General features: G+C 44.9%; 1 protein-coding gene across 1 annotated transcript in view; it reads left to right on the top strand.

Moving 5' to 3' along the window:
- The window catches only part of tbc1d2b (TBC1 domain family, member 2B), a 77,746-nt gene that overhangs the window by 48,726 nt on the left and 14,354 nt on the right, over positions 1–14,666 (top strand). The window contains exons 6-11 of the mRNA XM_045705890.2: positions 1,561–1,845; positions 3,125–3,304; positions 4,780–4,890; positions 8,187–8,377; positions 11,724–11,793; positions 12,265–12,429. Of these exons, the coding sequence (XP_045561846.2) occupies positions 1,561–1,845; positions 3,125–3,304; positions 4,780–4,890; positions 8,187–8,377; positions 11,724–11,793; positions 12,265–12,429 (1,002 nt within the window). The remainder of the gene's footprint in view (positions 1–1,560; positions 1,846–3,124; positions 3,305–4,779; positions 4,891–8,186; positions 8,378–11,723; positions 11,794–12,264; positions 12,430–14,666) is intronic.

The raw sequence follows: 14,666 nt of genomic DNA, 5'->3' as shown, positions 1-14,666 counted from the left end.
GCGTGCCCAGTAGTAACTAACTCATTAGGGTAGCAGGTAGCAGAATGCCTAGTAGTAACTAACTCATTAGGGTAGCAGCATGCCCAGTAGTAACTAAGTCATTAGGGTAGCAGGTAGCAGCATGCCCAGTAGTAACTAACTCATTAGGGTAGCAGGTAGAAGCATGCCCAGTAGTAACTAACTCATTAGGGTAGCAGGTAGCAGCATGCCCAGTAGTAACTAACTCATTAGGGTAGCAGCATGCCCAGTAGTAACTAACTCATTAGGGTAGCAGGTAGCCTAGCGGCAACTAACTCATTAGGGTAGCAGGTAGCCCAGCGGTAACTAACTCATTAGAACAGCAGGTAGCCTAGCGGTAACTAACTCATTAGAACAGCAGGTAGCCTAGCGGTAACTAACTCATTAGGGTAGCAGGTAGCCTAGCGGTAACTAACTCATTAGGGTAGCAGGTAGCCTAGCGGTAACTAACTCATTAGGGTAGCAGGTAGCCTAGCGGTAACTAACTCATTAGGGTAGCAGGTAGCCTAGCGGTAACTAACTCATTAGGGTAGCAGGTAGCCTAGCGGTAACTAACTCATTAGAACAGCAGGTAGCCTAGCGGTAACTAACTCATTAGGGTAGCAGGTAGCCTAGCGGTAACTAACTCATTAGGGTAGCAGGTAGCCTAGCGGTAGCTAACTCATTAGAACAGCAGGTAGCCTAGCGGTAACTAACTCATTAGGGTAGCAGGTAGCCTAGCGGTAACTAACTCATTAGGGTAGCAGGTAGCCTAGCGGTAACTAACTCATTAGGGTAGCAGGTAGCCTAGCGGTAACTAACTCATTAGGGTAGCAGGTAGCCTAGCGGTAACTAACTCATTAGGGTAGCAGGTAGCCTAGCGGTAACTAACTCATTAGAACAGCAGGTAGCCTAGCGGTAACTAACTCATTAGGGTAGCAGGTAGCCTAGCGGTAACTAACTCATTAGAACAGCAGGTAGCCCAGTGGTAACTAACTCATTAGAACAGCAGGTAGCCCAGTGGTAACTAACTCATTAGGGTAGCAGGTAGCCCAGCGGTAACTAACTCATTAGGGTAGCAGGTAGCCTAGCGGTAGCTAACTCATTAGGGTAGCAGGTAGCCTAGCGGTAACTAACTCATTAGAACAGCAGGTAGCCTAGCGGTAACTAACTCATTAGAACAGCAGGTAGCCCAGTGGTAACTAACTCATTAGAACAGCAGGTAGCCCAGCGGTAACTAACTCATTAGGGTAGCAGGTAGCCTAGCGGTAGCTAACTCATTAGGGTAGCAGGTAGCCTAGCGGTAGCTAACTCATTAGAACAGCAGGTAGCCTAGCGGTAACTAACTCATTAGAACAGCAGGTAGCCTAGCGGTTTGAGCGTTGATCCAGTGACCTAAAGGGTACTGGTTCAAATCAATGAGCCGACTAGATGAAGAATGTTGCTTTGTCCTTCAGGCCCTTAAACCCTTCCTGGTCCTTGGTTAAGCGTCTGCTAAATGACTACCACACTGCCACCACACTGATCCACACAGGACCACCACTATCTTCTCTCCTCCATCAGGAGCTGGTCCGACTGCTTCAGCAGACTTTGAGGAGCACCCAGAGAGAGATTCAACCATCTCCAGGATTAACTCCAGTACCTGGCTCACCTCCAGCCTCAGGACCAAGACCAGGATCGACCTCGGTGTCAGCCCCAGCCCCAGGCTTCCCACAGTCGGACGTAGCCCAGATGGAAGCCCTCCTCCTGGAGAGGGATGGCCAGGTCCAGGCCCTGTGTTGTCAGATGGAGCGTCTAGCGTTGGAGAAGGAGAGTCTACAGAGGGAACTGAAAGGACTGAAGGTCAAGGTAGGAGATCCCCCTAACCACATCTCCCCCTAACCACATCTCCCCCTAACCACATCTCCCCCTAACCACATCTCCCCCTAACCACATCTCCCCCTAACCACATCTCCCCCTAACCACATCTCCCCCTAACCACATCTCCCCCTAACCACATCTCCCCCTAACCACATCTCCCCCTAACCACATCTCCCCCCTAACCACATCTCCCCCCTAACCACATCTCTCCCCCTAACCACATCTCTCCCCCTAACCACATCTCTCCCCCTAACCACATCTCTCCCCCTAACCACATCTCTCCCCCTAACCACATCTCTCCCCCTAACCACAACCACATCTCTTAATATTGTGGTTATCCTCTAGGTGGGGTTAATATTGTGGGTTAATATTGTGGTTATCCTCTAGGTGGGTTAATATTGTGGGTTAATATTGTGGGTTAATATTGTGGGTATCCTCCAGGTGGGGTTAATATTGTGGGTTAATATTGTGGTTATCCTCTAGGTGGGGTTAATATTGTGGGTTAATATTGTGGTTATCCTCCAGGTGGGGTTAATATTGTGGGTTAATATTGTGGGTTAATATTGTGGTTATCCTCTAGGTGGGTTAATATTGTGGGTTAATATTGTGGGTTAATATTGTGGCTATCCTCTAGGTGGGGTTAATATTGTGGGTTAATATTGTGGGTTAATATTGTGGTTATCCTCCAGGTGGGGTTAATATTGTGGGTTAATATTGTGGTTATCCTCCAGGTGGGGTTAATATTGTGGGTTAATATTGTGGGTTAATATTGTGGTTATCCTCCAGGTGGGGTTAATATTGTGGGTTAATATTGTGGTTATCCTCTAGGTGGGGTTAATATTGTGGGTTAATATTGTGGGTTAATATTGTGGTTATCCTCTAGGTGGGGTTAATATTGTGGGTTAATATTGTGGTTATCCTCCAGGTGGGGTTAATATTGTGGGTTAATATTGTGGGTTAATATTGTGGTTATCCTCTAGCTGGGTTAATATTGTGGGTTAATATTGTGGGTTAATATTGTGGCTATCCTCTAGGTGGGGTTAATATTGTGGGTTAATATTGTGGGTTAATATTGTGGGTTAATATTGTGGTTATCCTCCAGGTGGGGTTAATATTGTGGGTTAATATTGTGGTTATCCTCCAGGTGGGGTTAATATTGTGGGTTAATATTGTGGGTTAATATTGTGGTTATCCTCCAGGTGGGGTTAATATTGTGGGTTAATATTGTGGGTTAATATTGTGGGTTAATATTGTGGGTATCCTCCAGGTCGGGGAGATCAATGAGCAGCTGAGCATGCTGATGGAGACTATCCAGGCCAAAGACGAGGTCATCATTAAACTGTCCCAGACACCCCCCCAGGGAGCAGACGGGAACGCCCCCCCGCTGCAGGACTGCAGCTCAGCTCCGCCCCCCGCCAGCCAGCAACAGGAGATAAACAATCTTAAGGTACAAACTGGGCTAGTGGGGGTATTGGGTCAGAACCACAGTAATATATCTGGTGGGGGGGGGGGGTCAGAACCACAGTAATATATCTGGTGGGGGGGGGTCAGAACCACAGTAATATATCTGGTGGGGGGGGGGGTCTGAACCACAGTAATATATCTGGTGGGGGGATTGGGTCAGAACCACAGTAATATATCTGGTGGGGAGGGGTCAGAACCACAGTAATATATCTGGTGGGGGGATTGGGTCAGAACCACAGTAATATATCTGGTGGGGGGATTGGGTCAGAACCACAGTAATATATCTGGTGGGGGGGGGTCAGAACCACAGTAATATATCTGGTGGGGGGATTTGGTCAGAACCACAGTAATATATCTGGTGGGGGGATTGGGTCAGAACCACAGTAATATATCTGGGGGGGGGGGTCAGAACCACAGTAATAACTATAGGGGGGATTGGGTCAGAACCACAGTAATAACTATAGGGGGGATTGGGTCAGAACCACAGTAATAACTATAGGGGGGATTGGGTCAGAACCACAGTAATATATCTGGTGGGGGGTCAGAACCACAGTAATATATCTGGTGGGGGGGGGGGGTCAGAACCACAGTAATAACTATAGGGGGGATTGGGTCAGAACCACAGTAATAACTATAGGGGGGATTGGGTCAGAACCACAGTAATAACTATAGGGGGGATTGGGTCAGAACCACAGTAATAACTATAGGGGGGATTGGGTCAGAACCACAGTAATAACTATAGGGGGGATTGGGTCAGAACCACAGTAATAACTATGGGGGGGATTGGGTCAGAACCACAGTAATAACTATAGGGGGGATTGGGTCAGAACCACAGTAATAACTATAGGGGGGATTGGGTCAGAACCACAGTAATAACTATAGGGGGGATTGGGTCAGAACCACAGTAATAACTATAGGGGGGATTGGGTCAGAACCACAGTAATAACTATAGGGGGGATTGGGTCACAACCACAGTAATAACTATAGGGGGGATTGGGTCAGAACCACAGTAATAACTATAGGGGGGATTGGGTCAGAACCACAGTAATAACTATAGGGGGGATTGGGTCTGAACCACAGTAATAACTATAGGGGGGATTGGGTCTGAACCACAGTAATAACTATAGGGGGGATTGGGTCAGAACCACAGTAATAACTATAGGGGGGATTGGGTCAGAACCACAGTAATAACTATAGGGGGGATTGGGTCAGAACCACAGTAATAACTATAGGGGGGATTGGGTCAGAACCACAGTAATAACTATAGGGAGGATTGGGTCAGAACCACAGTAATAACTATAGGGGGGATTGGGTCAGAACCACAGTAATAACTATAGGGGGGATTGGGTCAGAACCACAGTAATAACTATAGGGGGGATTGGGTCAGAACCACAGTAATAACTCATCTGAACTATGTTCTGATTGTTTCCATGATGCTTATTAAATGTTGTTTTTCAGGACAGCGTTCAGGGCTATAAATCCCAGAACAAGTTCCTGAATAAGGAGATCCTGGAGCTGACTATTCTACTGAGGAACGCTGAGTCCAGGGAGAGATCTCTGGAGGTTAAGGTACTACTGGTTTGGTACTACTGGGGTACAGGACTGCTGGTTTGGTACTACTGAGGAACGCTGAGTCCAGGGAGAGATCTCTGGAGGTTAAGGTACTGCTGGGGAACGCTGACTCCAGGGAGAGATCTCTGGAGGTTAAGGTACTACTGGTTTGGTACTACTGGGGTACAGGACTGCTGGTTTGGTACTACTGGGGAACGCTGAGTCCAGGGAGAGATCTCTGGAGGTTAAGGTACTGCTGGGGAACGCTGACTCCAGGGAGAGATCTCTGGAGGTTAAGGTACTACTGGATTGGTACTACTGGGGTACAGGACTGCTGGTTTGGTACTACTGGGGTACAGGACTGCTGGTTTGGTACTACTGGGGAACGCTGAGTCCAGGGAGAGATCTCTGGAGGTTAAGGTACTACTGGTTTGGTACTACTGGGGTACAGGACTGCTGGTTTGGTACTACTGGGGTACAGGACTGCTGGTTTGGTACTACTGGGGAACGCTGAGTCCAGGGAGAGATCTCTGGAGGTTAAGGTACTACTGGTTTGGTACTACTGGGGTACAGGACTGCTGGTTTGGTACTACTGGGGTACAGGACTGCTGGTTTGGTACTACTGGGGAACGCTGAGTCCAGGGAGAGATCTCTGGAGGTTAAGGTACTGCTGGGGTACAGGACTGCTGGTTTGATATGAGTTCATCAGGAAGTGTGTAGTAGAGGTCAACCGATTATGATTTTTCAACGCCGATACCGATTAATCGGCCAATTAATTTAAAAAAAATTACATTTTTTTTGATTTTTTTCCTTTGTAATAATTACAATTACAACAATACTGAATGAACACTTATTTTAACTTAATATAATACATCAATAAAATCAATTTAGCCTCAAATAAATAATGAAACATGTTCAATTTGGTTTAAATAATGCAAAAACAAAGTGTTGGAGAAGAAAGTAAAAGTGCAATATGTGCCATGTAAGAAAGCTAACGTTTAAGTTCCTCGCTCAGAACATGAGAACATATGAAAGCTGGTGGTTCCTTTTAACGAGTCTTCAATATTCCCAGGTAAGAAGTTTTAGGTTGTAGTTATTATAGGAATTATAGGACTATTTCTCTCTATACCATTTGTATTTCATATACCTTTGACTATTGGATGTTCTTATAGGCACTTTAGTATTGCCAGTGTAACAGTATAGCTTCCGTCCCTCTCCTCGCTCCTACCTGGGCTCGAACCAGGAACACATCGACAACAGCCACCCTCGAAGCAGCGTTACCCATGCAGAGCAAGGGGAACAACTACTCCAAGTCTCAGAGCGAGTGATGTTTGAAACGCTATTAGCGCGCACCCCGCTAACTAGCTAGCCATTTCACATCGGTTACACCAGCCTAATCTCTGGGAGTTGATAGGCTTGAAGTCATAAACAGCACAATGCTTGAAGCACAACGAAGAGCTGCTGGGAAACGCACGAAAGTGCTGTTTGAATGAACGCTTACGAGCTGCTGCTGCCGACCACCGCATCAAATCATAGACTTAATTATAACATAATAACACACAGAAACACGAGCCTTTGGTCATTAATATGGTCGAATCCGGAAACTATCATTTCGAAAACAAAACGTTACATTGCACAAGCTTCAGTGTTATGTCATAATTTCGTAAAATTCTGACAAATTACCCAAACTGTTGCATATACACTGACTCTGCGTGCAATGAACGCAAAATGACACAATTTCACCTGGTTAATATTGCCTGCTAACCTGGATTTCTTTTAGCTAAATATGTAGGTTTAAAAATATATACTTCTGTGTATTGATTTTAAGAAAGGCATTGATGTTTATGGTTGGGTACAGTCGTGCAACGATTGTGCTTTTTTCGCGAATGCGCTTGTTAAATCATCCCCCGTTTGGCGAAGTCGGCTGTCTTTGTTAGGAAGAAATAGTCTTCACACAGTTCGCAACGAGCCAGGCTGCCCAAACTGCTGCATATACCCTGACTCTGTCGCAAGAGAAGTGACACATTTTCCCTAGTTAAAATAATTTCATGTTAGCAGGCAATATTAACTAAATATGCAGGTTTAAAAATATATACTTGTGTATTGATTTTAAGAAAGGCATTGATGTTTATGGTTGGAGCAACGTGTACCTAAGCGATTATATGCAACGCAGGACAGGCTAGATAAACTAGTAATATCATCAACCATGTGTAGTTAACTGGTGATTATGATTGATTGTTTTTTATAAGATAAGTTTAATGCTAGCTATCAACTTACCTTGGAATTCTTACTGCATTCGCGTAACAGGCAGGCTCCTCGTGGAGTGCAATGTAAAGCAGGTGGTTAGAGCGATGGACTAGTTAACCGTAAGGTTGCAAGATTGAATCCCTGAGCTGACAAGGTAAAAATCTGTCTTTCTGCCCCTGAATAAGGCAGTTAACCCACTGTTCCTAGGCCGTCATTGTAAATAAGAATGTGTTCTTAACTGACTTGCCTGGTTTAAAAAAAAAAAAGGTCTAAAAAAAAATACAAAATAAATAGCCAAATCGGCGTCCAAAAATACCGATTTCCGATTGGTATGAAAACTTGAAATCGGCCCTAATTAATCGGCCACTCCGATTAATCGGTCGACCTCTAGTGTGTACTACTGGTTTGGTGCTGTTGGTGTGTACTTGTACTTGGTGTGTTAATTGGTTGGTGTGTGGGTGGTGTTAATTGGTTGGTGTGTGGGTGGTGTTAATTGGTTGGTGTGTGGGTGGTGTTAATTGGTTGGTGTGTGGGTGGTGTTAATTGGTTGGTGTGTGGGTGGTGTTAATTGGTTGGTGTGTGGGTGGTGTTAATTGGTTGGTGTGTGGGTGGTGTTAATTGGTTGGTGTATGGGTGGTGTTAATTGGTTGGTGTATGGGTGGTGTTAATTGGTTGGTGTATGGGTGGTGTTAATTGGTTGGTGTGTGGGTGGTGTTAATTGGTTGGTGTGTGGGTGGTTTTAATTGGTTGGTGTGGGGGTGTACAACCAGGAAGAAGTCAGTGCAGCTCTAACCTCAGCTGCTGCCGTCATACCCTGTTAACATTACTCACTATGTTTCTCTCTCTCTCCTCTCTTTCTCTCTCTCTCCTCGCTCTCTCTGCTCTCTCTCCTCCTCGCTCTCTCTGCTCTCTCTCCTGCTCTCTCTCCTCTCTCTCTCTCTCCTCTCTCTCTCTCTCCCCTGTCCTCTCTCTCTCCCTCTCTCTCGCTCTGTCTCTCTCTCTCTCCTCTCCCCTCTCCCCTCTCCCCTCTCCTCTCTCTCCTCTCCGTGCGTCTGTCTGTGTTCCAGTATGTGGCGTTGGAGGCTAAACTGTGTCAGGTTGAGAGTAAGTACCTGGTGCTTCTTCAGGACCTGAAGAGCCCAGTGTGTTCCTCTTCAGAACAGAGTCCTGCCAGGGAGGTCATCTCTAGACTGTTGGAGGACGCACTGGACAACACTGATCCTACGGAACATGCCGTCTTCAAACCACACCCTGTCAGGTAAACGCACACACGCCGTCTTTAAACCACACCCTGTCAGGTAAACGCACACACACGCCGTCTTTAAACCACACCCTGTCAGGTAAACGCACACACGCCGTCTTTAAACCACACCCTGTCAGGTAAACGCACACACACGCCGTCTTTAAACCACACCCTGTCAGGTAAACGCACACACACGCCGTCTTTAAACCACACCCTGTCAGGTAAACGCACACACGCCGTCTTTAAACCACACCCTGTCAGGTAAACGCACACACCGCGCTCTACAGGTGGATAGCACCTGATCTATACTCTACCGTAAACAGAACCATTATTTTAAAAGAATGGGAACTGGTTACTAACGTTATTTTATGTCCTGGGCATTGTTTTTCCAGTCCCACAAAAAATGTCAACAAAGTTCCTTTGCAAAGCCCTCTGTCACTCGGAAATGTATTCCAGCGGGTGTGTTCGCTACCTCCCCTCTGAAGCATGACTTACTGTAGTCTACCAACGATGTTACTAGATGGCTTACTGTAGTCTACCAACGATGTTACAATATGGCTTACTGTAGTCTACCAACGATTAAACAATATGGCTTACTGTAGTCTACCAACGATGTTACTGGATGGCCTTTCCGTTCACCTTCACACTCCTGGGCCAGACTATACTTAATCATAGGTTCTACTGAAGAGATAAGTCTTCAGTAAAGACTTAAAGGTTGAGACTGAGTCTGCGTCTCTCACATGGGTAGGCAGACCATTCCATAAAAATGGAGCTCTATAGGAGAAAGCCCTACCTCCAGCCGTTTGCTTAGAAATTCTAGGGACAATTAGGAGGCCTGCGTCTTGTGACCGTAGCGTACGTGTAGGTATGTACGGCAGGACCAAATCGGAAAGATAGGTAGGAGCAAGCCCATGTAATGCTTTGTAGGTTAGCAGTAAAACCTTGAAATCAGCCCTTGCCTTAACAGGAAGCCAGTGTAGGGAGGCTAGCACTGGAGTAATATGATCAAATTTTTTGGTTTTAGTCAGGATTCTAGCAGCCGTATTTAGCACTAACTGAAGTTTATTTAGTGCTTTATCCGGGTAGCCGGAAAGTAGAGCATTGCAGTAGTCCAGCCTAGAAGTAACAAAAGCATGGATTAATTTTTCTGCGTCATTTTTGGACAGAAAATGTCTGATTTTTGCAATGTTACGTAGATGGAAAAAAGCTGTCCTTGAAACAGTCTTGATATGTTCTTCAAAGGAGAGATCAGGGTCCAGAGTAACGCCGAGGTCCTTCACAGTTTTATTTGAGACGACTGTACAACCATCCAGATTAATTGTCAGATTCAACAGAAGATCTCTTTGTTTCTTGGGACCTAGAACAAGCATCTCTGTTTTGTCCGAGTTTAAAAGTAGAAAGTTTGCAGCCATCCACTTCTTTATGTCTGAAACACAGGCTTCTAGCGAGGGCAATTTTGGGGCTTCACCATGTTTCATTGAAATGTACAGCTGTGTGTCGTCCGCATAGCAGTAAAATTTAACATTATGTTTTCGAATGACATCCCCAAGAGGTAAGATATATATAGTGAAAACAATAGTGGTCCTAAAACGGAACCTTGAGGAACACCGAAATTTGCAATTGATTTGTCAGAGGACAAACCATCCACAGAGACAAACTGATATCTTTCCGACAGATAAGATCTAAACCAGGCCAGAAACCAGGCTTTATTACTGCCACTTTTAGTGAGCTTGGTACACATCCGGTGGATAGAGAGCGTCTCCAACGATGTTACATATGGCTTACTGTAGTCTACCAACGATGTTACAATATGGCTTACTGTAGTCTACCAACGATGTTACAATATGGCTTACTGTAGTCTACCAACGATGTTACATATGGCTTACTGTAGTCTACCAACGATGTTACAATATGGCTTACTGTAGTCTACCAATGTTACTAGATGGCTTACTGTAGTAATAATGCATTTTAATAGCTTGCCCACTTCACAGCAAGCTACTCTGATTGGTGGACTAATTTAATGTTGAGCTAAATGTAAAAGAAAAGTACATTTCAGAGGTTGAAAAAAAGAACTGAAAGGAACGATATAAACTGGTACCTTGTTTTTGGTTCAAACCGGTTTAAATCACCCTTTCATAGGGATTGTTCTGCACCTCCATCTTACTTCAGCGTCACATGTTAAAGACTTGTTTATTAGTATATTGCTCTTTTCAATATATGATACTGTGTCAATGTATATTTCCACTGACCCCTCTATTCACTGCTGTTGTGCCCCTGAGCGAGGTACTAAAACCTTCTATGGTTGTTCTTCAGCTGACGACGCTGTGCTGCTCTCTCTCTGTGGGCGGTCTGTGAGGGGTTATTTCTGTCTGTGTGAGGTTATTTCTCTCTGTGTGTGAGGTTATTTCTGTCTGTGTGTGAGGTTATTTCTGTCTGTGTGAGGTTATTTCTCTCTGTGTGTGAGGTTATTTCTCTGTGTGTGAGGTTATTTCTCTCTGTGTGTGAGGTTATTTCTCTGTGTGTGAGGTTATTTCTCTCTGTGTGTGAGGTTATTTCTCTCGTGTGTGAGGTTATTTCTCTCTGTGTGAGGTTATTTCTCTGTGTGTGAGGTTATTTCTCTCTGTGTGAGGTTATTTCTCTCTGTGTGAGGTTATTTCTCTCTGTGTGAGGGGTTATTTCTCTCTGTGTGGGGTTATTTCTCTGTGTGTGGGGTTATTTCTGCTGTGTGAGGTTATTTCTCTCTGTGTGGGGTTATTTCTCTGTGTGTGGGGTTATTTCTCGTGTGTGAGGTTATTTCTCTGTCTGTGTGAGGTTATTTCTGTCTGTGTGAGGTTATTTCTCTCGTGTGTGAGGTTATTTCTGTCTGTGTGAGGTTATTTCTCTCTGTGAGGTTATTTCTGTCTGTGTGAGGTTATTTCTCTCTGTGTGTGAGGTTATTTCTCTCTGTGTGGGGTTATTTCTCTCTGTGTGAGGTTATTTCTCTCTCTGTGGGGTTATTTCTCTCTGTGTGAGGTTATTTCTCTGTGTGTGTGAGGTTATTTCTCTCTCTGTGAGGTTATTTCTCTCTGTGTGAGGTTATTTCTCTCTGTGTGTGAGGTTATTCTCTCTCTGTGTGAGGTTATTTCTCTCTGTGTGAGGTTATTTCTCTCTGTGTGAGGTTATTTCTGTGTGTGTGAGGTTATTTCTCTGTGTGTGGGGTTATTTCTGTCTGTGTGTGAGGTTATTTCTGTGTGTGTGAGGTTATTTCTCTCTCGTGTGAGGTTATTTCTCTCTGTGTGTGAGGTTATTTCTGTCTGTGTGAGGTTATTTCTCTGTGTGTGAGGTTATTTCAATCAGTTATTTCCCCTCTCCATCCAACCAGTGAGTACGATGTGTTTGGCTTCAGAACAGTTCCAGAGGAGGATGATGAAGAGGAGAGGCTGGTAGCCAAGGTGAGAGTTCTGGACCTGTCTACCTGTCTACCTGTCTACCTGTCTACCTGTCTCCCTGTCTACCTGTCTACCTGTCTACCTGTCTCCCTGTCTCCCTGCCCCTGTCTCCCTGCCCCTGTCTCCCTGCCCCTGTCTCCCTGCCCCTGTCTCCCTGCCCCTGTCTCCCTGCCCCTGTCTCCCTGCCCCTGTCTCCCTGCTCCTGTCTCCCTGCCCCTCTCCCTTCCTGTCCCTCTCTCTCCCTTCCTGTCCCTCTCTCTCCCTTCCTGTCCCTCTCTCTCCCTTCCTGTCCCTCTCTCTCCCTTCCTGTCCCTCTCTCTCCCTTCCTGTCCCTCTCTCTCCCTTCCTGTCCCTCTCTCCCCCTCCTGCTCCTTTTACTCATCCTCCTCCTCTCTCCCTCTCTCTCTCCCTCCCTCCCTCCCTCCCTCCCTCCCTCCCTGTATCTCATCATCATCCTCCTCTTCTTCTCTCCAGGTGAGGGCTCTGGACCTGCGTTCTCTCTCCCTAACAGACCCTGAGGTATCAGTGGGGGTGAAGTGGGAGAACTATCTCTCCTCTACTATGAACAGAGACATGGTGCACTGCCCCGAACTCAAAGCCCTTATGAGGAGCGGGGTGCCGCATGTCCACCGCTCCAAGGTACAATATCATATACTTTATAACCACATGTCCACCGCTCCATATACTTTATAGCCACATGTCCACCGCTCCATATACTTTATAACCCCATGTCCACCGCTCCATATACTTTATAGCCACATGTCCACCGCTCCATATACTTTATAGCCACATGTCCACCGCTCCATATACTTTATAGCCACATGTCCACCGCTCCATATACTTTATAACCACATGTCCACCGCTCCATATACTTTATAGCCACATGTCCACCGCTCCATATACTTTATAGCCACATGTCCACCGCTCCATATACTTTATAGCCACATGTCCACCGCTCCATATACTTTATAGCCACATGTCCACCGCTCCATATACTTTATAGCCACATGTCCACCGCTCCATATACTTTATAGCCACATGTCCACCGCTCCATATACTTTATAGCCACATGTCCACCGCTCCATATACTTTATAACCACATGTCCACCGCTCCATATACTTTATAGCCACATGTCCACCGCTCCAAGGTATGATACAACACAATGGGGGGAAAATGTATTGGACACTTTTTCAGTACTGCTGTATACAAAAATAACGCAATACCGTTTCATTTCTCACATCAAGGTGTGGGACTGTTTTTCAGAATCGATTCGTTGCTTGGGCCGATTTAATCGTTTTAATTAGGGGTTCAAGCAGCAAAGCTGAGCGAAACCATATTTTATTAGTTATTGAAACTTGATACATGTCATCTATATGTACCAAGCTCTCAGAAATTATGTTTTTTCTAGGCTAGAATTTCAAACGACATGGCCGCTACTGACCAATAAACATTTGGCACACATGCTCAAGGATATGAGTTTAGCTGACCTGTAAAGTATGGTTGAGTTTCACTGCATGGTGGCGTTAGTTGAACAGGAAAAAAAACACATTAATGCAAGCTCATTGGCTCATAGCAGCTACATTTTGCATTTAAAAACATGGGTACATAGATGCTACAGTATTTACCGTATCTGTTGGCGGTACAGCGGTCCTGGAGAAGATGTATAAAGTAGTCAGCATCATTGAATATTGTCCAAAATACCTTTTAAAGGCATCAGTTAGATTTTTTTGTCTTCTGATATTTGGCAAGTGTGGTAAACAGTACAGAAGTAACTGGTCCTAGGGAAAATGTTGCCCAATTTTTTTTCCTCATGGTGTCACGGTGGACACACTGCTGAACCCCGGCATTGCTGCTCGCAGCTTAAATGAGGGGTTCAAGCAGCAAAGCTGGTGAGACCCTGTTGTATTTGTTGCCGTTGATGATTATTTTCCTTCTTCTGCCAATTGGTGAAGAAATGTTAATTCCCGTGAGACGGTGAGGCCTAGGAGGTTGCAGCCCTGTCATGCGACACAATGGCGGCGCTATAAAACAAGCTATTAAAAATTAAACTTTGAAAGCTCGATCTCCTTATTCCTTTTGAGCTAGATTCCTAAAATTCGCTATAGGTCACCCTCCTCACAATATATATTTATTATTTTTTTTTTGTATTTTTTTTTCCCACAAGGACCCGTAAGTTCCGGTATATTGGCCTTTTTGAATTTTATGAACTACACTTTAAACGCTACTCCTTTGCCACCAAATGACCGATCTGCACAAAACATGATACATGGCATCTATGGACCAAGGTCTCACCAATTCTGTTTTTCCAAAGATAGCATCTCAAACAACATGGCTGTGTCGTGGACTTTCAACACGGGACCACTCTTAAGTCGATATAAAAAAATTGGAAACGCTCTTTATTGTCAGCAAGCTGGAGAGGTCACAGTTAAACTTAGATACATAAAATCCCGATCTGAAGTGTGTGTTCCTTACATATAGAGGTTTATATACTGCTATCTAAACCTAGATAAACATCTCCGTCTCCCATGTTATCTTAGAGAACGTTTTCTGTCCGTTCTGCCGGATGGTCCCGAGGAGAAGGTCATGACGCCTCCCCTCATATCTTAAACAGTCCCTTTGGTTACTGCCTGTGCTTGGTAATGACACCAAAGACTAGATGTTAATGTTCAAGGCTGCTGTCTCTTCAACATTTCCTTCCTACTGACTAATAAATATTCATGTGGACGAGGTCTGGTACATAAATGCACCACAGATATTCATCAGATTATATTATTACATTTTAGTCATTTTAGCAGACGCTCTTATCCAGAGGGACTTGCAGTAGTGAATGGATACATTTCATTTTGTGCATTTTTTTTTATTTTTTTTTTAATTC

The sequence above is a fragment of the Salmo salar genome, chromosome 23 (assembly GCF_965601325.2).
Source record: "Salmo salar chromosome 23, fSalSal1, whole genome shotgun sequence".
Taxonomy (NCBI): Eukaryota; Metazoa; Chordata; class Actinopteri; order Salmoniformes; family Salmonidae; genus Salmo; species Salmo salar.
This window is presented reverse-complemented; position numbering and strand designations above follow the sequence as displayed.